Source organism: Xiphophorus couchianus, chromosome 16, assembly GCF_001444195.1.
Source record: "Xiphophorus couchianus chromosome 16, X_couchianus-1.0, whole genome shotgun sequence".
Classification (NCBI taxonomy): Eukaryota; Metazoa; Chordata; class Actinopteri; order Cyprinodontiformes; family Poeciliidae; genus Xiphophorus; species Xiphophorus couchianus.
Window position 1 is genome coordinate 17,864,669 of NC_040243.1, and position 26,498 is coordinate 17,891,166.

The 26,498-nt window shown below is 40.7% G+C and overlaps 1 protein-coding gene across 1 annotated transcript in view; it reads right to left on the reverse strand.

Annotated features, from left to right (window-relative positions):
* Positions 1–539: 539 nt before the first annotated feature.
* The window catches only part of LOC114160375 (protein shisa-8), a 104,222-nt gene continuing 78,263 nt past the window's right edge, over positions 540–26,498 (reverse strand). Inside the window, exons 4-5 of the mRNA XM_028042951.1 lie at positions 13,826–13,942; positions 540–6,013 (exon numbers count right to left, since the gene is read on the reverse strand). Coding sequence (XP_027898752.1) covers positions 5,511–6,013; positions 13,826–13,942 — 620 coding nt within the window. The 3' untranslated portion in view covers positions 540–5,510. The remainder of the gene's footprint in view (positions 6,014–13,825; positions 13,943–26,498) is intronic.

A 26,498-nucleotide genomic window follows, 5' to 3' on the forward strand; every position in this document is an offset into this window, starting at 1 on the left:
TCCTCTTGTTCTTAAACTCAAAATGTAAAATTTCTGTTATTGTTTTATGACGTCTGTCAGCATGGCAACGCTTCAGAACCTTAATACTGAGATGGTGCTGGTCATTAAAGGTTTGAGAGCCACTCCTCTAATGCATTAGCAGTGATTTGTGACAGCTCGGTCGGGGTTTTAAAGGCCAGAAAGCTTTTTCACATGAAGTGACCCACTAAAAGTGTTTGCACCTCCTGGGACTAAAAGTCAAAAGGAAAGAGGGATGCCACGGAGGAGAACCGGCACATTAAATGCGCCGCAGAGCCAAAGCGAGCACAAGCACAGATGCGTTTGATGCATATTCACACCCTGCATATCCCATTGGTGCTTTTGTATTCATGATCCCCCCATTCTTAGCTGATCCCTTATTACAAAGGCGTGCCAGCGGGCGCCGAGCGGCACTCCAGCGACTTGCCTAACAGGTTTTTCACATCTTGGAGAGGTAAAGTGGAGAAGTCACTGCAGCAGTCGGAGCGTGCGTTATATTGCTAATTAATTCTCACTTGTTAAAAGTTTTACTTCATTGCTTCGCCCCCCCCTTTTTTTTCATCTGGACGTGTTCATTTGCATCTCAATTAAATTTTAAATACAAACCGGCTCATTTGTCTGAGCGAAATTTCACCCAAGACAAATGTAAAGCTCACACTTTCCTTTCAGTGGAATTTCTATATGTCCAGATGTAGAGAAACACGTGGCAAATTCATGTTGCAGTCTGCATTTGTGCAAGCTTAATCGTGCTTGTGTCTGACTGCTCAGCGGGGAGTGAATCTGGAGCCCGCTATGCTTTCCATGACACTGTCGTCTATCATGGCCGACTCCCAACACACAGTCACTCGCACACGAGGAGGACCCAGGGAGATTCTCATGGTTCGTAGCGGCTCGAAGCGGTGGGCACCAAACACCAGAGAAGCTCTTGGTACCCATCGCTCAGCCTTTCATGGATATGGATGCACAGAGGGAGGTTCTGGCGGCAGAAGAAAGTCTGCAGGGAGGGGGGGGGGGGATGGCGTGGGAGAGAGAGGCAGACAGAATGACAAAAAGAGAGAAGAGAGGGAAAGATTAAAAAGAAAAGAGCTAAATAGTGTGTGACTATGGTAAGTGGTGCAGTTTGATGCCTGATGTGCTGAAAGCATGTGCCAGACTTATCCACTGCGGCATATCTGCTGTCCTTATGATAACAACTGAAGGTGAATTCAATCAGTAACTGGGACTTGAGCTTTAAAAAAAAAGGCGTTTTTTTTTTTTTTTTAGGAATATTGGTTTGAGGAGGAGTCATTGCTGGACAAGTTCTCTAAAAGATTCAAAAGGTACTTGTGTAGTTAGTCAGGCAGAAGGACATTCTTCAATATTTTTTTAAGCAGTGTTGAGTGAAAGTACTTGTGAATAGCCAGTAACTACCTAAGAGCAATAAAAGCAATTCTAAGTAGCTAGGGTTTTTGGAAGGCGCACATAACATCGAGAACACTGTGTTTGAACATCATTAGACGAGTCCGGTTTTCACCTGTAGATAGTTTTTAATCAAAGGCGACATCCTGAATTAATCCTCTAAAATCCTAAACGGAGCGCCGACAGTCCAAACAAATTTGCAGTACCGTAATTCCGCCACACTTTGTGCAATCTGACAAATTCCAACGGTTTCTGAACGGGGAGACGTTGCGCTTTCCAGCCGATATCGGGTTACTACGGTAATTTCACCCCCCGTCGTAGCAGGAAGTGAAATTAATCTGAGGGGCGGCAATCTTTTAATAGACGGTAAATTGCGAAAATAAGTTGCTAGATATGGAAAGTTCTAGTTGTTATGGATAAATGGGCAAATATATATTTACTCACAGGACATTTAAAGAACTACGTACAATTAAAATAAGCAAAAATATCCAGGCGGAGATTTTAAATTTAGGACATAAAAGGCTAAGGAGGTCCAAAACGTACAAGAGGTTTGCTGGAGCATTGAATTCAAGTCTAATTCTGCCAGTTTGGGTTTGTTCATGGAAATTAATTGCATGTCTGATGGTGGCAGTGTATATTGTCCCTCAGAAACATACACTGTAGAAATTTTAGATCTCATAATCATTGTGTTAGATTAATATGTATCCATAATGCCAAATGTCGCCAGAGATGTTCCCTAATATTAAACTGATGCTCTGGGAAAGTCTCTACTTAGAATGACTGCCAAATATTTGAGGTTTGCATTTGTACTAACGCATTTGCTCTTGAATGGGCAAAAGCGTTGAAATTTCATTCTCTGGCAGTCAGACGACCTTTAAATATGAAGAAAACATACAATGAGACGAGACGTCAGTGTTCTCAACAGAATGTGGCAACATACTGAATTCTGCATCCTTGATCCCAATAAACATGCGCTATCTGGAATGCTTACATCAAAGATATGGCAAGACTTTATGTTCCAAAAGTCTGCTTACTTGGCAAGATGGGAAACAACGGTGTGACACCAGCTTTAGTTTTGTCTGACAAACACACCCGACACCAGTTAAAGTCCCAAGAGAGTTTAGCTAACTTTAAAATGAGCAGTTAGCTTGTAGATGCCGCATCCAACGATGAACTGAATATGTATTTAGCTTTTTTTTTCTTCTCAAACTGTCTTTGTGGCATGTTTGTACCTTTTGGAGCTTAAAAAATAGTAACGCATTCATTAGAGATGCTTTAATCACATACATGTTTGAAGGGATTTTTAGGGGCACTGTCGATTTTCTTCTTAACATATTTTTTCTTCGCTGAATAAATGTAGCCAGATTAAAGAGTTTTATACACTTTTCCACCTGAAATCATGCTGCTACAATAAAACATAAGATTTCTTTTTTTTACCAGAGGCGCCGAGAAATGTGAGGGGCTCTGTATTTAAAATGGTTTCATTACAACCGACTGCAATGCCTGATAAGTCAAACGGAGAACAAGGTGAACAAGCATTGATTGAATAATTGATAGTACTAGATAGTCTTACTATCAAATCGTCTAACCAACGAAGGGTCTCTTTGCTTTCTATTGCCTCTGCAGCATCCCCTGTTCTCATTCAGAGAGCTGCTGGTGTAAATCACTATACCCTGCACACTGAAAAGCGGCCCTAGGGGATTTCTGGGGCCATCAAATGTTACACAGTAGGCCTGTGATCAAGCATCCGCATGCGACGTGTTGAGAATGCGAATGTGCTGCGTGCTCAACAAAAACGAAATGAAGGTTTTGGACTTACGAAGGATTTCAACCCAACAGAACATCGAGGCAAGTCTTGCTTGACGTTGCATTCCTTAAATCCTGCCAGTAGGACGACTAGGGCACCAACACGAAACCAAAAGATTTTAGGTCACATTAGAAAACTGCAAATCCGAACATCTAAATTGCTGGTCGGGCATTAGAACAGGAGGGAAAAAAAGTTCTCATTTTGTTTTTCCTCCATTTGGATGAAAGCATAGCCTCAGACCAAGTAAGCTCTCTTGATGTGTAAGCTGTGTGCATCCGAGGCATGAATTACATTAGTGATTTGTTTAAGTGCTAGCAGTCACTCACGTGTAGTGCTGAGACACTTCATTAAGAGGGAGTGAAGCAAACTGCAGCGCAAGCAGCAGCACTAAACACTGGCATCAAACGGCTCCATCCAGGAGAAGGTGTTCTTGTTCTCTAGTGCTTTCTCTCCTTTACACCCAGAAACACTCCATGTTGTTAAGAATCAGTAAGGAAGCCAGTATGCATGCAGAGCCTTGCAAAAAGTACTCGCACTGCTTGAGCTTTTTTACATTTTGTAATGCTCCAATCAGAAATCTTGATGTGTTCTTTCTGGAGCGGTGACTCTACCCCTCTGTATTTCTAGAGACTGAAATGTTTGACCGTTCGTTTGCTAAATAGCTCAAGTTGAGTCAAATTGGACAGAGAGCAACTTTAAAAATCAGTTTGGTGGTAAAGTCTGAATTGGATTTAGATCTTTACATTGACTGGACCATGTCTTGGTTTATATCACCATTGTGTCTCTGGCTGTATATTAAGAGTGTTAAAGCTGGAAGGTAAACTTTGAATCCCAGTCTTTTGCAGCATCTAACAGATTCTAAATACATTTAGGCGATCTGTTTCACCTAAATAAATTTCAAATTTAAAGCTTTCTTTAAAGAATAACTTTCTACCTACAACTCCTCCATAGAGGCTGAATTTAGTATTCCTGTTTACAGATTCTCTGGGTAATTCTGTATATCCCTCAGAATTACCCTGGACCTCTTTGTTCACTTCTCTCGATTAATGTTCTCCCTACTTAGTCTTTTAGTTTAGGTCGACAGCCGCATCCACCTACGCTAAAAACTTGGGATATTGTCCTCTTTGGTCTTAAATAGGCCTTTTCTTCCCTAGCAATTGTTGACACAATAACGTTTGTGCTTCTGACTGTAAGGGGTACAGATACGTTTTACAGGGCACTTTATATGTACGGAGCTGAAAATAGCAAGGGGAATCTTAGAGAATGTACTCAACCCAAATAGAAACACCAGATATGCAGTTGACGGATTCTCTGGTGCGTTTGTGAAGCTACTCTTCACAATGATCTGGCTGGACAAATTGGACTTTTCTGTCCCATTTTAAAGCATCAGTCGCTTCTTTTGCAGCTATAAACATCATCAAGCTCTAGCTTCCAATGAGACAGCTCACTGATTCATTTCACAAGTCTAGTAGAATTAGAGTTTTGAGAGAAAATTGTGTTTCTCTTTGTCTCCAGGGGAATAGATGCGGAGTCTGCAGGCTTTCTGACATTGCCAGAAACTCTCGGTAAAATTTGACGAGTGTGTGCACGTTTCGCATGTGTGGGTCTGCACGCGGTTTGGATCCCTTCTCATCGCGTTTGCCTCTGGATTGAGATAAATGCCTCCTCCTCCACCCCCCCCCCCATCCCCTGCCCTCCTCTCTGGTATGAATTGCAAGGCTGATATCTCTCTCTTAAAAACACTGGAGGGCAATGAGAGCTGACAACCCAATGATATTGTTTCAGCTGATGAGAAGCCAAACTTTCAGGAGAAAAAAAAAAGAGAAAAACATCTCCCTGCTGGCTTCTCTCATAGCCTCGGAGTCTGGACTTTGGGTTTAAGGGTAAGAAAAGTCTCTGAGTGGAATCTGAACACTTGGACGTGGTGGAGAGGGGCTACAGAGTGGAGCAGAATGTGGCAAAGTTGCAAGAGGGAGACCATACAGAGAGGTGTGTCAACACACCAAGAGGCCACTCAATTATTTAGAAAAGCTGCCAGGCTCAAAGGGTCACAGCTGACACCTGCTGCTACGTCACCTTCACGGCTCATCCGTTGGGGTTTCAATCCGGTGGTCTCAAAAACATACAAATGCCGCACACACGCTGTTATCTTGGTTCCAGTTAAAAATGTTGAGGAAAATGCAGTTCATAGAAATCCCAGATGTGATATTTGCTTGCTACACAACATGGTAGCTGTGGATATAAAGGATATCAGAGCGCTTCCCCTCGACGCCGTTTCTTTGTTCGCTCACACCGTCACCTCCGTCTTGCTGTTGGTGGCCAGTCCCTTGTGCTTGGGGTGCATGTGCGGCGAGTGGCCGTAGCCCAGCGGCTGCGAGAAGAGCTCGGGCAACGTCTCGATGCTGAACTGCCTCTTGTTGGAGTAGGCCTGGCGCCGACTGTTCTGCTGATGCAGCGTCTGGTGGTGCTGCTGCTGGATGGGGTGGTGCTGCTGCTGATGCGCGCTGATGCCCATGTGGGTTGCCGTCGGGTGCGGGACGTGGCTCTTGCTCGGGTCCCACGCTTTGAAGGCCGAGCTGGAGGTGAGCGGGTGCGTGTTGGTTTTGGAGATCTTGGGCTTGGGCATCTGGGAGGCGTTGATGGTGATGGCAAGAGGTGCGTGGACGTCGGGAGGCGGCAGGAAGGGCTTGTCCTTGGGGTGGAAGTTGATTGGCTGGAAGGTTGGAGGAGATTGGCGGTGGGTGTAATCTACCATTGGGTAGCTCTTGTAGTAGTCTCTTATACCTGTGTCTGCATGACGGAAAAACAGGGAAAAGAACAAAACAAAGACTTTGGTTACATTTAGTATGATTACTGATGCAGAATAATAAACGGATGAAGGTACAGAGACCCTTCTCTAGAGGGTCATCAACTAATCAATTGGTGATCCATTTTGTATCCACAAAGAAACCCTTCATTAACCACGTTCTTAAGCCATTGTGTATTAGTTGAGAAAACAGATAAATGACTTGATGATAAATTGGTCAAGTCAATCAATTCATTCATCCACCCATTGTCTATATTCGTTTGTCTGCTCAGAGTCACAGAGGGGGCTGTTGCCTATTTCCAGCGGTCATTGGCAAAGAGTTGAGGTGTAACCTCGACAGTTTGCCATTATATCAATGGACAAATGGTCAAATCTTAGATATAGCTTGATTTATGACCATCTTAATACTTTACGTTACACCATATTTCTATCCTTTCATCTCAACCCCAATTTGGCCACTTAATTTTTCTGAAATATTACAGATTATGACGCCATGATCAAACCAGAACTACTCTAAGCAACCTCCTGCTGAGAGATATTATTTATTTGAGTCTTATAACCATATTTCCTTAGAACAGATTAGTAGAATATAGATCACTTCAAATCATGTGGGCACAAAACATCGTCCTGGTGGTGACCAGATCATGTATGGGTAGAATTAAATGTCCTGTTGCAGATCGCTCTACTTTCTTCCTGAAAAAGACAAACGAGTGACAGTGTTTCCTGTAACTTCTGACCATAATAGATTTAAGTATTGAAACAGCACAGATGTTGTCGTAATTAAGTCAAGAATCAGAATTTTATCAAGCACAAACCTCGTAGTCGCACTGAAAGTAGTCACAAATAAAAACATAATCTCAATAAGCAAATTCTCAATCAAAATTTGAGACTCATTTTTCTTTGTGGCAGTTGAAGCAGGATATACATATATATATAAAATATATATATATAATTGTTGTAAACTAGGGAAGCCCTGATGAAAATAAAACTAAGTTACAATAAAGTTTCTACAAGAAACCTGAACAGATTGCAAATAAGCTGCCAAAGGCTGGATGAGATCGGTCCTGCAGATTGGTGCACGGCTTCGTGTTTAGCTGGTGAAAAATGAACGATTTCACGTTTAATCTGTGTGAGCAGAGCTGCGAACTGCTGTGGTTCCTGCTGAAGGTGAACTGGCAGAGCGCTGCTGTTAGAAAATCTGGGACAGCACAGGGATAATGAATTAAACAGACCCTCCCTTCAAACAACAACTGCTGTTGCTGTCCACTTAAGTGTTTCCACACATGTTGTCACCGGGCAGAGCCGACGGCACGATTCACTGTGACAGGATTACTCAACGTCCTCTTCAGTCCAGAGAATCTCCCATCTGGTCAACCTGAATCTGAATCTGTTTTGTTTTCGACGTCGTGTTTCACATATTTTCTGCTCTTCTTTAGCACCAGCTAGGGCTCTCTTTCCATTGGTAGCCTAAAACAATGCCCCAGGGTTCAGTCTGAGCCACTGCATTATACATGCATTAGCTGGAGCCGCAGAAGGAATTTCAGAGGTTTACAACACGCTCTGCTTTGGACTAATTGCAATGCAGTACATTATGCTAAAGGAGCTATTCTAAGAGAGCCTCATCTGTAAAATGCTAATTAATAACATTGCGGTAACGTCATGCAGAGTAACTTCACTTTATGTTCAAATCATTTTCTGTATGCAGAATGTGATTATTACTCAGCAGATGTTTGTTTACAATGTCTGTTCTGCATACGTTCCCTGTTAATATATATTTTTAGAAGCCTATTGTAAATTGTCAAAGTTTCCAAAACGTTTTAAAAAAGCTTGCTACAGTCGATTCACTCGTTCATTCACAAAGAAGTTTTAAAAAAAAACAAAGGTAACCAAAGTGCTGCACAGGTCAAGAAGAAATGGAAAGTTGAAAAATAAACAATAAAAATCACTAATCAAAGATAAAAAAAATTTTTGGAAAACTTCCCCCACCATTCTCAACAACACTGTGTTTAATGATTTCTGGTTCCTTTGGAAACCAAAGTTTCTCAGAACCCGAGGCAGAGAGAGAGAGAGAGAGAGAGAGAGAGAGAGAAAAAAACAATACTTCCTGCAGCAACTCAAGAGGATTCAACTGCAACCTGTTATTCAGTTGTTGGTGCTTTGGGTCAGCCACAAACAGGGCAGCACTACTAAAACAATCGCTTGTTTCCTTATAGAAGTTTGATCAATAACACACGTCAGCGTGTCTCAAACTATTGTTGCGTATTCTGCACATCTATAAAGTCATGATGTTGATAAATAAAAACAAACATGTTGATCCCACAGCTATGGATTCTATACTCTACGTTGGTATTTGGATTCTTCATTCTACTTTCTCACTTGCTCTGCAACCAGTTATCCTGCATTTTCTGGCTGCCAGCACACCTGCTCTCGTCTTACTTCTTTAATTAACATAGGTATATTAAATTTGCTTGTGCCAAGGTCCCGTGGTTTTCTTCTGGCAAAGCTTCGTTGTCATATATCTTCCTGGTATGATTCCTAATCCTCCTATTTGCGGATATGCTTTAAATTTAGCTCTCAGCGCCTTCAGAGCTAAATTTAATTGTAATCTGGTTAATCAAAACTTATCAATAAGAACTGTAACGCGCCTGAGTGGTAAGTCACAGTTGAGAGAGTTTCGATTTTAAACAGACATCTTTATCGCCAAGACCTGAAAAGCATAATCACGCTTCTCATGAATACTTATGGGAGGCAGTCCACTGAGCTTTATGCTGCTGCCGAGTTTTCTCTCTGGCTGAAAGGTTCAGTGAGCTGTTCCACATTCAACCGTAACAGCTGATGGACCACTTTTGGAAGAAAAGTTTTTCTTTTGTTTCTCTTTGAAAGAGTTGCAGCTCTGCCACTGATGCGTTAACTTCTCAAGGACTTTTTCGAAGTAGCATTAAAGTGAGATTTGGCCAAGGCGCGACCAAACAGCAGGCCAAAATCTCCTTACGTCTTTTATTCTCACAAATGCCTGACACCAAATTGATTTTGCGAGGCCTTCTGATTTACATCCAGATCATCGTCAACAGAGCTCTGCCTAAAATTAAACCTGGGTTGACATATCTTGAAGCCTGCTTTCTCTCAACTCTGATTAGGATTAATCTGCGTTGCCGCCGGCCAACCGTGTTATATTAAAAAAGATTTCAAAAGAGCTGAGTCCACAGGACCTGCTGTTTCACCTGGCAAACGGTCAGCTGTCCCATCCAGACTGTTTTGTGCCCTAGCCATGACTTTGTGTGCACAGTGAGGATCTCTGGACCCAGTGGCTTGTTTATTACCCAGCGAGGGAGCCGATAAGCAGGTGTGAAAAGATGAATGGGGAGAATTTGCTGCTTCTTATCGCTGTAATTTGCTGACAGTTTTTTGTTGGAGGAAAGAAACTGCAGCAACGGAAAATGCGGAGAAAATGCTGGTCAGTTTGGCTGTTTAAAAGATATTGATCAAATTCCTTTATTTTCTATTGTGTTGAAAAACTGTTTAAAAAAAAGAAGTTGTTTTAGGAATAAACACTACAAAAAGCATATTTAAAGTTGATTTGTATCGACCAAAAGAAATATAAGTAAGCATATATATTTGGTTGGTCCTTCAGGCAGATTTGGGTTTAAAATAATTTTCTTTAACAGAAGTAATATTTACGTTTCGGGGTCATGCCGCATGAATCTGATAAAGAATATGAATTAGGATGAATGAAAGGAGGCCTTCCAGTCTCAACAAAACCGTTTTCATTGATTATTGAGAAAGGTGCAAATTGTTGACCTGCAACTTCTAAATGTGTATAAAATCATAAATTATGTTTTCTTTTCAAAGTTAATAAACTCAGTTATCTTAAAAAAAAAAAACCCACCAGCCTAATTTCAGAAACAAACTTCTTGACTGAATGTAAAAAAGATTGTTGGGGAACGAACACAATTAAATCTGGGATAAAACGGTGAATGTTTCAAGCTTTGCAACAGGAAGCTATGTCTGAGACTCTTATTTTGAAGTATTCAAGGAAGTACTTCTTGGGAGTTTGTTATTAAGACAGAGATGGACTAATAAAGATTTCCTTTTGGTTAGGTTGACAAAAGTCCTGTCAGCTACTGTTCATAGCTAGTTAGCATTGTTAGCGTCACCTGCTAACAATGCTAATGTTGACAACTGTTTTATAACTCTCATTTGCACTGAAAAAAAGATCTATACTGGTTTTAAAACCCACTTTTTGATTTGTGAAAACTTTATTTGTTAAAACAAAAACAGTTTAAAGTATAGTTTTCCTAAACATTTAGCTAAAATCTGGTTTAACATAAAACGTCTTTGGTAAAAATTATTCCATTTATTTCACACTTGAATTATTTGTGATGGAAATGTTTTTGTGGAAAAATTAAATTAAAAAAGAAGCCACAGTCATCAAGTTGGCACTAACGTGAATATTTAGCTAAACTAATTTCTCCTGATGGATTTGCACCTTTTGTCAAAATTCAAAAGGCATTCATCCATCCAGTTTGTATTTTACAGGTTCCATATTTAAAACTATGACTAAAATCCTGATGAACTTTTGCTTTAAAAAAAATAGAGTACACAAAGTATAATGAACTGTAGCTGTGACATGCAAGATAATCTCCACTGAAAAACATGACAAGAAAATGTAATGGATAGAAAATTATCCTAAATCCAACTCTAGACTCCTGCTTAATGAGAAGTACGAAATTATGAATGGTGTTAAAATTAATTAAAAATGCATAGACTTTTCATTTTGCTAAGCTTTAACATCATGGGTATGTTTCATTCTTCAAATATGTCTGTATTCTTGATAAGATGAATATTAAAACAAAATAAAAAATATGCAAAGTAATGCATAAGGCTTATGAAACAATAAAAAACCCCCACTGTGTTGTCTGTCCTTATATTTGTAACATTGTTCTGCTAAGAGCAGGTAGCAAACAGAGGAGCATGCAAGTCCTCAAACCGAGACTGAGCTCAGTACTTAGAAATTGAGAGAGCGAGAACGGAGCATATTGCACCTCGGTGTGTGAGGGATTTGTTACTTTGAAGTGTTTTTGGGTGAAATGTGTTGGTTCTCTGCTGCAGCTGCAATCAGCCTTTGTTTTTCACTCAGAGCAGAATAATGAGATGGGAACGTCTGTTTTCTCCTCAGCCGCCGCTCACAGTAGCCTTTCTTCCCCTTCCCTCCTTCCTGCTTGCTGCTTTAATTGCACTTCTGTGTTATTCTTACTTCTGTTAATAAACAGAGTTATTAGTTTGCCCTTCCGAGCCGTGTTGTCCCCGACTCGCTGGGTTCTGCAGCTCATGTATTTCTCTCCTGCTCTTATGGGCGCTCTCATGTTGAGCAGCACACATACATGTGTCAGGCTGTCCTTCCCCATCTTTGTCGCAACGCCCTCCTCTGTCTGCAGTGATCAGATGAAGAGTGCTTTTTCTATCTGCACACATGAAATGCATGAAAAAGGTTTCATGTATCGAGTTGGTGTGAGCGGAGGTGTTTATGTTGATGCTGGGCAGAGTTGAGGTCTGATCCGGTGATCATAAAAAAAATGTAACTTTTACTGCAAAAGCATAATCTGGGTGAAGCTGAAGACGTGAAATTTTGGAAACTGATTTTACTTTTAAATGTTCAGATTTAAAAAAAACCCAGGTATTTTAGCGTTGTGCTCTGTGTAGACAAATTAGGAGGCAAATTCTATTTTTGAGAATTAGTTTTTGTTTAATTTTACAACAACAGATTTGTCAGTCAAGCTAGGGGATAAATAAACCTAAATCTTAAATATTAAATAAAATACACATACATTTTAGTAGAATATGTACAGTTGAAACCAGAAGTTTACATACACCCAATAAAAATGCACACCTCGCTGTGGACGGCGATAGCGAAGGATACAACGAATCTGAAGCCTCTAACTCGAGAGTCTTTGTTGTTGCATAACAGCCTCAAACACTAAATAAACCTAATATACGTCGGTTATATACAGTCCCGAGTAAAAGCTAACGTCTACTCATCTCTGCTCTTTGGAGTATAGCCAATCGGCAACAAGGAAAACGAATGTCGCTCCCGGATTGGCTGCTTTGCAAACGTCAGCCAATAGCGTCTCAAGTAGCATTGCGCCTGCGTAGTTCAGCCTCAACCAGCTAAAATAAAACAGCTAATGGGCAAATTTATAGCTACGTTCACCAGAAAAAGCTGAAAATAGGTGAATCCCTGAATACTGAACAGCCAACAGGCGGGGCCAACTGTGATATTAGTCGTTTGATGATTGATGTCACCAATATATATTTTACCAGTAGTTTGTATCCTAAATGTCCTCGAGCTGCTGAAGACATTTTTGCTTGATTGTTGACTGTTACTTGCACTTGTTGACCAGCAGGTGGCAGTGTTTGGAGCGACGGACAAGCTTAAATTCAATTGAACAGCTCTCCACTGTAGTGATGGGATTTTCGGCTCCTTTTCGAGATGCGGCTCTAATGGCTCTTCTTACTGTGGAGAGCCGGCTCTTTCGGCTCCCAAACGGCTCCCCATATATATTTTTGACATTATTAATTAATTAATAGCTTAAACCTAATTTTATAATATTTTGTTTCATTATTGACATTGTTAAGCACTTATGATGAGTAAAAATGCCGCATAATAATGCTATAGCAATACCGATGCGTGTGATGTCCGCATGTGGCTGTGCAGGTTGTTTGTCGAGCCTGCACGATAGGAAATGCTGACTTTGCACAGTCTGCACTCTGCCCTGGAGCTTGATGTAGCATTAAAATGAGTCCAAATCTTGCTCCGTTTTCTGTCACTCATTGATTTTCACCTATTCAGTTCTCACACTGACTCCCCTTCTTTCTGTGCTTCTTGACCGCTGAGTGAGTGTCTGTACATGAACACCTGAACGCTATACAGCTTGGCCAATTGCCTGCCGTTTCCACAAAAAAAGTGGAGATAAACTTTTTTTTCAGTGTTTTCCCGCCACATTATTAATTGAAACTATGTGTGATTGGTCAGATGTGTGGAGCCCACGCTTGACATGAGGGCAGTGGACCGACCGAGGGAAAAAAACTCTCCGCTCTAGCACTGGCAGAAGAGCAAAACGCGAAGGAGAGGGAGAAGGGGGCGGAGAGACAGCGAGGCACCGCAGGACAAAAAAAACGATGTGGGGAAAAACTATCGGCTCTGGCACTTGCAGAGCACAAGCACAACGACAGGGAGGCGGAGAGGCAGCGATATACTGTAGAAAAAAACCCGGCTCCCAAATAGGATCCTAAAACGACTCCCATTGTGGAGCCGGTTCCAATCGTTCACTTCATAGAGCCGGCTCTTAAAGCCAGATCGTTCGCGACCGACACATCACTACTCCACTGTTGTTCTGTAGCAAAGAGCTAGAGCAAACTCCAGCAGGTGGAATTATTGTGTATTTAAAACCAGGCAGGTAATAAAACCAGGATGTTGGAATATTTTTTCTTGTTAACAGGTGAATTCAGTCACAATATTCACATCATGACTGCAATAATCCTTTGCAATATGAAAGTCAGGCATCAGACTGAGCATTCAGAAATGAATGATGACCCACGATGACACCCGTTACTGTAAAGGAGGCTGTCTCCGATTTTCACTCCGTCCCACCTTTTCTGCATTCCTTGTTCTGTCTTACATCAGTAGCTGCATTCGTTAGCATCCACAAATGTATCCAAATGGTGCAGATGGAAAGATTTGCCGCTTTCAGTGCAGTCGGAGCGGATGCTTGTCGGTGTTTCTGTGGAGGTCAACTCACCTACGGCCTTGAGCGAGGTGTACTTATTGAAGCCAATTCCCAGGTTGTTGTGAGGGTGAGACAAGGCCATGGCCGGTCCCAGCGGGGATAGAGCTGCATTGTTCAAGTGGTTGTGATCTAAAAGAGAGACAGACAGAGAGAGAGAGAGAGAGAGAGAGAAAATAGAGTGAGTCATTTTCTCACAAGGAAGCAAGAGCTTTGGGAAAAATAAAGAAAGAAGCTGGTACATCATGACCTCAAAGCACCGCTGAGAATTTTTTTATTTAAAAAAAAAAAAGGAAAAATCAAGTTTGCACCAAACTTAATGCAAAGAAAAAACATAGAGTGCAGGTATAACATTTTTTTTATTGTCCTCAGTTACATCAATTTGTCAACTAAGTGAAAGTAAATTCAGGTTGATGAAATTGATGTGAAAGGTGATTAAAACAGGGAAAAAGCGAGACTGCAAACAAGAATTGGTGAAAAGAAAAGATACCCCTTGACAGGCGAGATTCTGAATGTATAGAAAATGAATAAAACAAATTCATTTGAACCTGAATATGACTTGTTTTATAATCCAGGTAATGAATTATTCTATATTTGGTTGCCTTAATAGTAGGGCTGTAACGATTCCTCGAATGATTTGAGTACCTTGATTATTAAAATTCCTTGAGGAAAATTAATCAAAGCTTCGATAAACTGTGTGTTATTATTTAGCGCACCGCGTTGCAGTCGGATCATCATTTGTGTTGGGCAGCGCTCTTACTTCTGCCTACGAGTTGTTGCTCAGCGCTAGCAGCATAACGGCAAAGAGAGACAGAGAGAGACAGAGATCTGATTACTCCATTAATCGTAAAAATAATTGAGTACGAAAATATTCTTTTACAACAGCTCTACTTAATAGCATATATATAGGATACAGAGAGGATTGTCACAGCTGACCGTCCAGGACTGGTACAGGACTGTACCAGTCAGGAAAAGAGCAACTAACATCTCTGCAGACCCCACACATCCTGGACACAAACTGTTTTGACATGCATGCTACTATTTGCTATTTACTAATGTTTGCAAAAACCAACCACCGCAGTGACACTTTTTTCTTTTTTGACCAAGTGTTTCTCTAATGAACACAAGTTAAAATCCTAATTCATTGGATTAAACTGAAACCCTAAACCAGTAGTGTTAAGTAAACCAAAGCCCATATTGGTACATGTTTAACCGAGGACTGAGTAACCAAAACAAACAAAAAAAAAAAGGGTTTGAGTTTTCTTTTAAGCCAACAGATTCAAAAAGCTGGCAGATGTTGATCAGAAGAAGACAACCAAGTCTTTAACTTTAATCTTAAATTGGCTCCAGGCTTCTCTCTCATATCATCTCCACAACAATTACACGTAAATAAATCTGCTCCCAGCAGGTTATGGCGTTGCAGACTCAGACTCTGGCGCACAAACAAGCGCTCCAAACCGAAACGCATCGGTGGAGAATCAGGCGAGTTGGGAAATGGGACGGAGAGGCAGGGAGAAAGCCAGAGAGCGAGGAATGTGACACCAGTGCTGACTGATTGAATTAGAAATAGATCTTCACTTCCCCGTGTAATTGGTATGCAGCAGCGACACGCTGTGTGTGGCGCGGCGTGCAGGGGAGACCCGGCTGCGTGCGTTCCCGTGAGTCCGAGATGGCTTTTGTCTTCGGTGACAAGCACCTGCTCTCCTTACTCGGACAGAAATGTGAAGTCGGGCAACTTTCTCTGAGCTAAGGTAGTGTTGGTGGCGTTTTATGCTATTCTGTGGCAATTACGTAACATTTAAGTAGTAGTTTCAGCTCCTTAGGCCGTCCCGCACCACGTCTTCATACTAGAGAGGCAATAGTGGAAACAATTAAGTGGACGCAGAGAAAGAAATAGACAGAGGGATTGAAAAACAGAGAAACTAAAAGCACAGATAGACAGAGAGAGAGAAAGAAAAAAAAAAACAGCAGTGAATGGATGGAAAGGTCCTTGGCCGGTCTCCAGTTTGACCAGAGGGCTGTTCCGGGCCACCAGAGACAGAGAGTTTGTTTATTACAGCATAGATGTTGTAATGCGCAGACCAGCCTTATCTTTCTCTGCTAAATGGGATTTTCAGACTCTCATTCAGCAGGGCAATACGAAACAAATAAGTATTTAGCAGAACAGCGAATATGACATTTGTATGATACATCTTTTATTTCTTTTTCATTTAGAACGATGACTAGTTTTATAATGACTGATTAAAAAAATAGACTTGGGGAAGCTACGGGCATCAAGATATAAAGACCTATTGCAAAGGTAAAATTTTAAAACTAAAACTTTTACCTCCTACCATTTCTCTGGTTTACAGTCAGTTTAGAGAGATTTCTGCAGAAAGTCCCAGTGACCAGAGTGTTAAAGTAAAACAGGTTGACTCTATCTGGTTCTTTTTGTCACTCTGACATTTTTTATTCTCACTACCTCAAAAAAAAGAAGAAGAAAGAAAGTCAGTTTTAGGGGTGTTTTCAAAGTCACTTGTTAAAAACACTGGAGTTTGACACCATTATCATTCAGAGATATTTACTAATGTTCCTGCTTTTTACATAATTTATTTCAGTCAGTTTGCCTCTACAAGTTGGATATATTGCCACAGATTCATGATTGGATTTAGACTTTAATTAGGCCATTGCAACACAAATAATTCTTTTATCTACTCCTTTGTAATGCTAACCAGATGTCCTGCTTGAAGGTGAACCATTGCCCCAATCTCAAGGTTATTGTTTCCCAGGATTTCTTCCCATCAACTCTCACCAACTTCCATTTAGCTACTGAAGAAAAGCTTCTCCACACCATGAGGCTCATGGTTACATAACTGTATTTTCAGTGGTGCAGCTCCTCCAGAGTAACCGTCAGCCTCTCGGCTGCTTCCTCACCCGGCCGGTCAGTTTCGGTGAACGCCTTTGCAGGTTTTGCCATCGTAATTTTTCTCTTACTTCTGATCTATCGCATGATGTAACATCAAAATTAGTCAAAGCGTGTGGCTGCCATGTGATAAATGTGAAATGTGTTAAAAAATATCTGCCTCATTTTGCCTTTAAATAGGTTTTAATTTCTGTTTTGTGCTTTTTGCTAAGAGACTTTGACTGGGACTCCTTACAGAACATATCGCTGTCTTTTTACCTATTTACTCCAACTCTCTGGTAAATAACGGAGGGCGACAGCCAGCAAAAATTGTGTTTTGTCCATTTCATACAGTATGACCTGCTGGTTCGGGAAGCTGTCCAAGGCGACCGATTCCCAAAAAGGGAACACATCCTCGCCTGTATTCCTGCGAGTCTGAATAAATTCTCTCTGATTGTCCTATATTTCCCCTGCATGCGCGTTCGGCGGTGTGCGCGTTGTTTCTTCGACGCGCCGTTGTGCAGAAGCCTCAGAGGGGAGGCACTCGTAAGGATTTACATTTATGTTTATTAAAGAGGCGCGTGCCGGAGAAGCGGGTGTGAAGCGTTGGTTGAGAGTGATGAAATGTTTGTGGACGTTGATTTCTGAGTGCATCATCCGAGGCTTTGCCGAGTGTGTGTGTCCACGGCTCCTGTGTGAATAGCGGCACAGGAACTTTTATTTTCCATGTGCGCGCTTTCCTGCCAGGATGCATTTGTTTTGGTTGGTATGTGTGTACCTTGTTTGTGTGTGCGTGTGTGTGTGTGTGCGAGAGACGGCGTGTGGGTGCAGGCAGTCTGCAGAGCACCGCTGGGTGATGGCCTAATTCGGCAGGGCTCAACATCAAAGAGGCTGACTGCTGTAAGGGCTTCAGCCGGCCTTACTCTGACATGACTGCAGTCACACACTCACACACGCACCCCCCCCCACACACACACAAGTACACGCTGATAAAACGAGGAAGAAAGGAAAATAGATGTAAAGAGGTAGGAGTCACAGAGAAAGAAAAAAAAAATAGTGCGGTGTTGTTTAATGCATTGAGTATTCTGTGAAATCCTGAAAACAAAGGATGGAGTTCCTTTATAACTCTACTTACTTTCTTTCTTTTGTTTCCTTTTTTACAAACTTGGATTATTTAGTCTCTTTACATGTAACAGCTTGATTTATCAACTGCACTCTGCTCGAAAGTAATTAAAGTTGTTTGCCGTGTACGTCGTATTTTTAGTCGAATCCAAGAATGAGAAGGTGCCAGATCAATTGTTGAGATAAACTTTTGGTGAACAAATTAAACGTAATAGTTATGATTCACGACAATGCGGAAGCAAAGAGAAGAAGAAAAAATCTTTCTCAGAAAGACAAACCTCCATCTTTAGCAAACCAAACGTCTTCTGTTTCTCATGGGAAGCAATATGGGATCTGAACAGATAGTTTCTGAAACGAATAATAACTAAATCTCTATGAAATAATAATTACAACTCAAAATATTTATTTATATTTAATTATAATATCCCAAGTAATAAGACCTGAAGACCTGAGTGAAGTTCAAATTCAAATCAGACAAAATGTTTGTGCAGCAAAAATGTTCAATTTAAAGTTATTAAGAAATGTTTCTAGAGGTCATGAAAGGTCACCCCGCAGCCCACCTGCTTCTTCAAACCAGACAAGATTGGTGTCAATCAACTCAACTACGTTTGAGCAGCAAACATTTTTGTTTGCGCCGCTTTGACTTTGAAGATATTAATGAAAGTTTAAAGGTCAAAAGGTTTTAGCCATCTTGGTTTTCATTCCTAGTAATTGTTGATTTGCTATTAGTTGAGGTTTTTATCTCAAATGTGCATTAAATGAAGTTTGTAAGGAGAAAAAAAATTATTTTATATGTGCCTTTTTCAGAGTGTTGCCAGAAAATATTTCATAAATGCATAAATTGACTAATCTGAGGTTGTTTTCTGTTGACAAAACGACCAGAAATAGAAACGTTGGTTCACAAAAACATTGTCCAAATCTTTCTTTGATTATTTATTGCACAAGGCAGCTTCTTCAGTGTGGGCGGCATGACTGAAACATATGGACCTGTTCCATTTTTTTTTATGTCTTTACACATATTTCAAAGCACTACAAGTTTGAAGTTTGACTAAAGAAAACGTCCTCCTTTTCCAAATCAAGCACAGACCCACAAAGAATGAGCAGATTTCTACATCGCCTCTGATCTGTCTCTTTTTATCTTTTCCTGCTCACCTATTTATTCCTGAAACTCATCTTATAATTCTCTTTGTGAATGAAAAAGGGGCCATCTGTTGCTGACTCGTGAAGCGAATTGTGTGTGAGGGCGTGTGTAGTATTTTTCTCAAACTACGACGTCTTTGAAGCACATGTTGGCGCTCCAGTGTTCCAACACTTCATTAAAAAACCCAAAGAAATCATTTTGGCAACTGACCTTAAAGGTTGGCCTGATTCAAACAGTGAGAAAAAAAAAAGGTGTGTGTATCTTTTTGTTTGGTGTTTGACAACTTATGGATTGAACCGTAGCTGTTATTACTCATAACACAAACATTTTATATAACTTTATTCCCTCGGGGACGAGAATATGAAGCCTCCTTTGTGTTCTAATTATTGAATTCTCCTTTGAAACATCGACTCCCGACCACTTTCTCCTTACAAATTCAAGCATTTACATGCCAATTGGTTATCTCTGTGTTTACCAAATTACACGAGAATTGGACAATTTGTTCTGGGTGCTTAACTTGGTCTGTAATTGTTTTTGTCAGCCGGTATAATTCAAAGCTCCGGTTATTTACATGCTCTAATGAATCGGCCTTACTGGTGCTAAATGGCATGTCAGAGTGTGGAGTTTTACGCCGCAATCTCTTTTTCAGTACCGTCTCCATTCTTCGTCTCCTCCTCCTCTCTCACTCTCTCCATTTGCTGAGTAAATGAAGGCTAAGCCCCCAAATAGGCCATTATTTTCTGTCTCTATCCCACACATTTCAAACAGAGTCCTGCTAGTCAGCATTTCCGCACAATGCAGTAAACCGCCGTGCAGTCCCACTCGCGCATGCTCTCAGTCAGATAGCAGTAAAAACTGGGCAATGGTTTTTTCTTCCACTGGATAAACAGCTGAGAAGCGCACACTGAGCTCCAAATGAAGGAGAAACGGTATAATAAACAGCAGAATCACAGAGATGAAGGGAGGGATGTAAAACAGAGCGACACTAAAAGGGGAAGATTTTGCAGCTCCTGTGCTCATACCAAAAAAAAAAAAAAAGTTAGCAGAATGAAAGATATAACACCTCTTAGGTTTATTATTAGAATAGCAGCTGGCACTTTTAAAGTTTGCTGCTGCACTCCGTTTACTTCCTAGTAATTATTTGGTTTACTCTGCATTAAAAAGAGTTGCCTTTTTCTTTTACGTAATGGTTACGTAAAGAAAACCCGACCAGATGAAAAACTGCAAGATTCTCCACAGGGGATAGCAGGGTTTGGATCATTATCTGCTACAGGAGCTAGCTTAGATTTCATGTGAATTACTCCTTTCTCAGAGTGCAAATCTTTAGAAGTTTTAACTACAATGAAGAAGTTTTAACTAAGTTTAGTCCAAAGATAACAAGTTAGGATTCTTATTTGAATTTTTTATGAGCTTTTTTCTCCTCTAGACTTGCTAAATGTTGCTAACTGATGTCTCATGATAGTTAGCATTTCCACTGCACCACCACTTTAGCTTGCAGTGAATTCATCCCACCTGTTTACTCTTTATTCTCTTCTGTGGCTTTTGTTACAGTAACAGAGGTTTCAGGGAAGCAGGTCAAAGTTCACAGGAAGAACTAAATACAGACAATATTGGAAAAAAATCTGTTAGCGCACATGTGTCAAACTCAAGGCCCGGGGGCCAAATCCAGCCCACCATTTATGTGGCCCTCTAAACCCTAAAGGGAGACATAAATGGAGCTGTCAAGATAACAGTGTGCTTAAATATTATTTCATCAATCAATTCAAAGCAGTTTTTATCTGTTTAACTCCCAAATTGCATCGATTGGTCCCGCCAGTTTCTTGTAAATTATTGAGAAAATTCACACAAAATCAACAAATCGCTGATTATTACTACCACAGACATTTTTTTATTGCAAAAAATCACAAAAACAATCACAAAATCCTGAAAAGGTGTTCCATATTTTATTTATAATTTAACAGGTTTTATCAACACATTCTGGGGCAACCGGCCCTTTAAGAACATTCATTACCTTTATTTGGCCCAAAAAGAAGATGAGTTTGGCAGCCCTGAGGATGAGAGAGACCAGAGACTGTGGCAACATTACAATACGAGGACAACATGAGGCCAGAGGTACGGTGAAATGGTCTTGATTTAAGCATTAGAATGGCCCAGTCAAAGTCTGGACCTAAATCCAACTGAGAGTGTGTGGTGAAACTGGAAAACTAACATGTTACACACACACACAGCAAACAATTTACTCTCAAGGAAGACATTCTCAAACCATCACTGCATTAAAAAAAATAAAACAAACGTTTGTCCTAAAACTCTTACCAGTGCACATTCAGTGGAACCAGATGTTAGCATTCAGCTAACAGTTTGCAGCTTTAGATCTCATTTGTGCCCAGCACTAATTAGATAAAGAGTAACAAACCAGGCAAGCAGTGAGAATTTTACACATGGTTTCCGTTTGTTTATATATTATGATTGAATAAATGCAGTTTTCTTTTCGTTTTCTATTTAGCTCTTGTTAATCCGGAGCTGTTTGGAGACCAGCCTTCATCATCAGGGTTTTGTGGAACAAATCTGACACGATGAAAGTGCTTAAAAACGGCCATATTGCACTGGATTTTAATGGATCTTTAGACTTGGTACTGTTTTTCTAAAACAGAAATGAAGTCACACTCGAGATAAATAATAACTTTGTGCCTGCTAAGTTTTGACATATTTTTAAAAGGCTTCCTCACTGTTCCATTTAAATGACCTACAATAATTTGTAGATATTTAGATACTGGATGGAGAAAGCATAGGTAACCCAATTAAAACCGTGTAACACCTACAGGAGTGTTACTATTATTCACTGTCACCTTTTAGATCTCAGCAAATTCCCACCAGACAAGCTTCTCATTTTCTTTAAACGATTCAGAGCAACCTGCCTGGCGCCAAGTGATTGTGTTGGTCTGTGTGAATACATATACAGGTATACTCTTTCCTTCTAAACTTGGAGAACCAGTGAGTTACTAAACTCATCCGAGAGCCGAACATGCCCTTTCATCGCAGCGGCTGAGCCAAGCAGCTCCCAGGCCTTCTTCTATTTGCATTTACTAATCTCCAAGCATCGGCTCGGCGCCCGCTACAGGAGCAGCCCACTACCAGTTACATCACATCTGGTATCTAATCTGAGAAGGTGAAACTCTTCACCATTTCTCTAAGTATTCTCCTTCACCTGAGTCATATCTCGCATCAGTCCTCTAGACAACCTAAAGTTTCTACATTGGCTTAAATATGAGCACAGGGTCTTCAAAAAGTATAAACTTACATGCTAACATGCATCAGAGATACTTTGTTAGTGGCAGCAAAAGACTTGGGACTGAGGTGGACATAGATCTAAATTTAACGGAAAATCTGTGGCTGATATTTTCATTTGTTCTTTATCTAGTCTGACAGAGTTTGAGCAATTTAGCAAGAAAGAATGATCAAACATTTCTGCTGACTGATTTACCCCCAGGGCAATTACATGTGTTGACTCACAGTCCAAATATTTAAATGATGCACAGCAGGTGAATGCGACCCAAATCCGATTGTTTTTGCCCAGATTTGACACATTTCAAGGTAGTCTAAATGGCCCAATCCTGATTTTTTCAGCCCCCCCAAAAAATCAGATTTGAGCCACTTCCATATGTGGGACTAAATCAGAAACGCATCCAATAGTTTTCCAAAGCGTCTGCAGCGTCTGAACAATGTCGCCAACCCAACCTTTACACCAGTGCCGTGAGGCGTGTCATAATTCTGCATTAGTTGTGCTTTCTTTATTGTCTTGTTATGATTTTGTCACATTCCTATCAGCTCCCAATTTTCTGAATAAACATTAAAAATGATCCAAAGATGACGGCGTCCATTATTACTTCTGTAAACCGTACGCTGATGTGCATTCGGGTCACTTTGAGGTCATAAACTGTCCACACAAAAGTCTGACTGCAGTCGCATCATTTAGCAGCATGAACGACCACACATACGCACACACACAAAAATGAATTTCAACAAAAAAAAAATGAATTGAGCATCAAGACCTGCAGTGTGGTCGCAGCCCATAAAAACAGTCGTCCTGTTGCTCTTTTTTAGCACAAAGCATGAAGTTTGCAAATGAGATCTCAGGCCTGTTTCATGTTTTGTTGCTCCAATTAAAAAGAGTAGGGAAAAAAAGTCTCTGTCAGCACAGCAACACTATCTCAGACTGATTTAAGCATCTTGGAAGGATCAACAAAAGTGGCTAATTTAATTATCTGCAGGCTGATTAAAGAGAGGGAAGCTTCATTTGTGGTTCATTAGTAGTTTATTAGTTTGCAGGAATGATAAATTCTTAATGAGCAGAGATCCATCATTTTAGAGAGATGAATCTTTTACCTGCACTTTTTAAAAAAATTTTAATAATGAAAGGAAGTCTGCAAAGGTTTGCGAAGCCAATCAACTTTTGAGTATTACTCGTAGGCGCGGGTTAAAAGGGGGAATACACGCGTGGACAAGGACAGAGAAAAAACACACACGCGTGCTTTGCCAGGTTGTGTGACGGAGGAGAGTCATGCATTAACTTAATTATTTATGTATGCATGCAGAGTAAAGGAAAGGGCAGGGGCTACGCATATTAGCCCCTCTGTGAAATATTATAGGAAAGACCTTTGATGCAATGCAATAAAGAAGGAGCGAGGGGCGCGGAAGAGAAGAAACGGAGGAGAAGAAAGAGCTTGGATGACTCAAAGGGAGGAATAGGAAGGAAAGAGATGTGATGACCCAGTAAGTTTTAAGCCTGATGCAAAAGATTTGGGGAGAGAGAAGTTTGGAGTCTGAAGCTTGATATAAAAGCAATACAAAGCAGTCAAGTATTTGCTTAGTGTGTGGGCGTGTGTGCGTGTGTGTGTGTGTGGTATACATACTCAAGGACATTATTACACAAGCGTAATCCTCTGGTTGGTCTAATTTGATGTGCGATGGATAACGACAGCAGTAGTTCTACGTGTGGGGTTATGTTTACAATGAGCTGAGTTATCTATTTGTAATACTTCCCTCTAAATGGAAAAACAAAGCATTGCTAAATACATAAGCACACAGATACACTCATCACACAAATGGCTGCTTCTTTTATAATGAGCATGAGTCGCTGAGGGGAAAGAAAAATACATGCCGACCTGTCCGGGAACTAATAACCAGACATTTCTTTGTTGGTTTTAGACATATCTAAAAACGCACACCCCTACACACACACACACACACACACACACACACACATATACAGAGTGTGATACCTGATGATACATTACTAACAGATAACGACTGCAACCGACCTCTTAAATGGACCCTGTCTCTACAGAAGAGTGTGAACGATACATCCAGGTCATTGAACAACATGGTTCTAATTTTGAGACGATACAAGGTTTAGGCAGCATTTTGTGGGAAAATAAACTAAATAGAATTGTGTTTTAAATAATTTAATCAGCGTAGAATATTCTAACCTGCCTACTGGATGTTTTCCGTACAGCATATTGAATTTTTTTTCTAAAGAATAAGCAGTTTTGGAAGCTGAAACCAAAACTTTTGCAAAGTAGCAAAACCAAGAGCACTACTAATTTTCCTTGATGCTGATTGGCTGTTCCCATCTGAGTAGAGACATGGGAGACTTTGGATGTTAGCTTCTTTGGTAGTGATAATATGGTTTCTACAGTGCGTAGAAATGTACTTTACGGTATAATTTATGTTTGTTAGGCTTGCGTGTTTGTTTTGGTTGTATTGCAGACGGCTTCCTCCTTTTGGGCTGTCTCTGGTGCACTTTGCATTCACATAGGCATTCAAACTGCACCAGAGTTCAGTTCAACTAGCCAATTTTAATGTTTGTAAGGCACACCACATCTGAGGAAGAAGGTCTGTGAAATTCTGTCACGGCTATTTCTCTAATCAAAACCAAGAGACGAAAAATGTCCAGATCCATTTCCCCGCGCTTCATCCGTGGTGATCCTCAAAATTCCAACTTGCTAAGCAAATAAAAATCCACATTCAAGAGGACGGCCACAGCAGGTTAAACACAATCCAGCAACTGGAACAGACACTGCAGCCGCATAGTTGCACTCACACCGAACGAAACTGAGAACAAGATTAAAGCTGTGCTCTTAAAATATTACACCAGCTTCGTTTTTAAGGCATTACATGTGAGACTGAAAAGAGGCACTGAATCGGTGAAACTATCGTAAGATGGGATTATTCATAGCTGGTCCCAAATCCAGCAGGAGCCGACTGGATGAGGTGGGAGCAGGATTACAGGAACAATGTCATTAGGAGTTGCTCTGTAGGAGAACATTAGCATTCAACACAGTTACATAAACCTAATATTATATAAGGGCTGCTAGCAAATGCATGAGCATCAAGTACTTGTGCTGCTCCTCTTTACATAGTGTTGGTGCTTTTTGCAGCAGGGCTGTCACTTCATTTCATTGGTTACATGTCATACAACGCTGCTGCACTAACGTCTCTAGGTGTGTGTGTGTGTGGGCGTGTGTGTTTGGGCTCTTTTACATACATCACTGCTTATACTAGGGCGTCCAAGGCCATTGCTTAAGTTTTCTTAGTGCAGAAGTGCGGCCTTGTGTCTGTGCCTGTGTGGGAATGACCTCATCCGTATTCTCCAGGCGACGGCAAAGGAATCACTCAGCTTGCTGACTTCATGTAGCATCATAAAACCTCTGCAGCCAGCATTGTCCTTCACTAAATGGCTCCCATTACAACACTTGGCAAGGGGCAACTGATCAAGAATATTAACTGTGAGGCGGTGGTTGAGGGGAGGGCGCGGTTTGGGGGCGGTAGCCTCTTGGGAATGTCGGCGCCATGAGGGGTAAAAACAGGGCATGACGTGTTCCTTGTTTCTAACCGCTAAATCACAAGAAGAGATTTTTATTTTTTTAAAAATCTAAAATCTTCCACAGATGAGGCTTTTAGATCATGCATGTACTGTATGCTAAACATGAATCATTAGAAGCCTAGAGTATTTCATATTACTGCGGCTATCGTACAAAATGAAAACAGCTGTAGTGATTTGCAAGTCGAACCAAAAACGACGTTTGAAATGTTTAGATGGTTAATAAAGTTCTTGGATTAACTCAACTCTTGATCTCTTTTAGACAGTCAGTGAGTCAAAAGAGCCTTGTTATGTTTTGTTTTGTTTTATGTGACCAATTTGTGAAACTCACAGCCTTTTGTCACATGCAAAGCTGAATCATAAACCCAGCTGGTCTAAAGAATTTTAGTTTTTCAACAATGTAGGCGTTCTTCATGCTTAAAGATATTCAGTGAAAGAGAGACTGCATTGGTGATGCTGATCCCAGTGTGTTTATGTCAGCTGTCCTGGTTGATGAAAGTATATAAACTATAAACTTTTTATTTTACAAGTTTTTCCCACACGCAACAAGCATGATTAACAATGAAAGATGTTACAAGCCAAATTATTGACAAGTACTATCAAAACAGAGAGTATGCATGCTAGCATAAGCCTAGCACTTTGGTTAACTTTTCATCCAACGGCT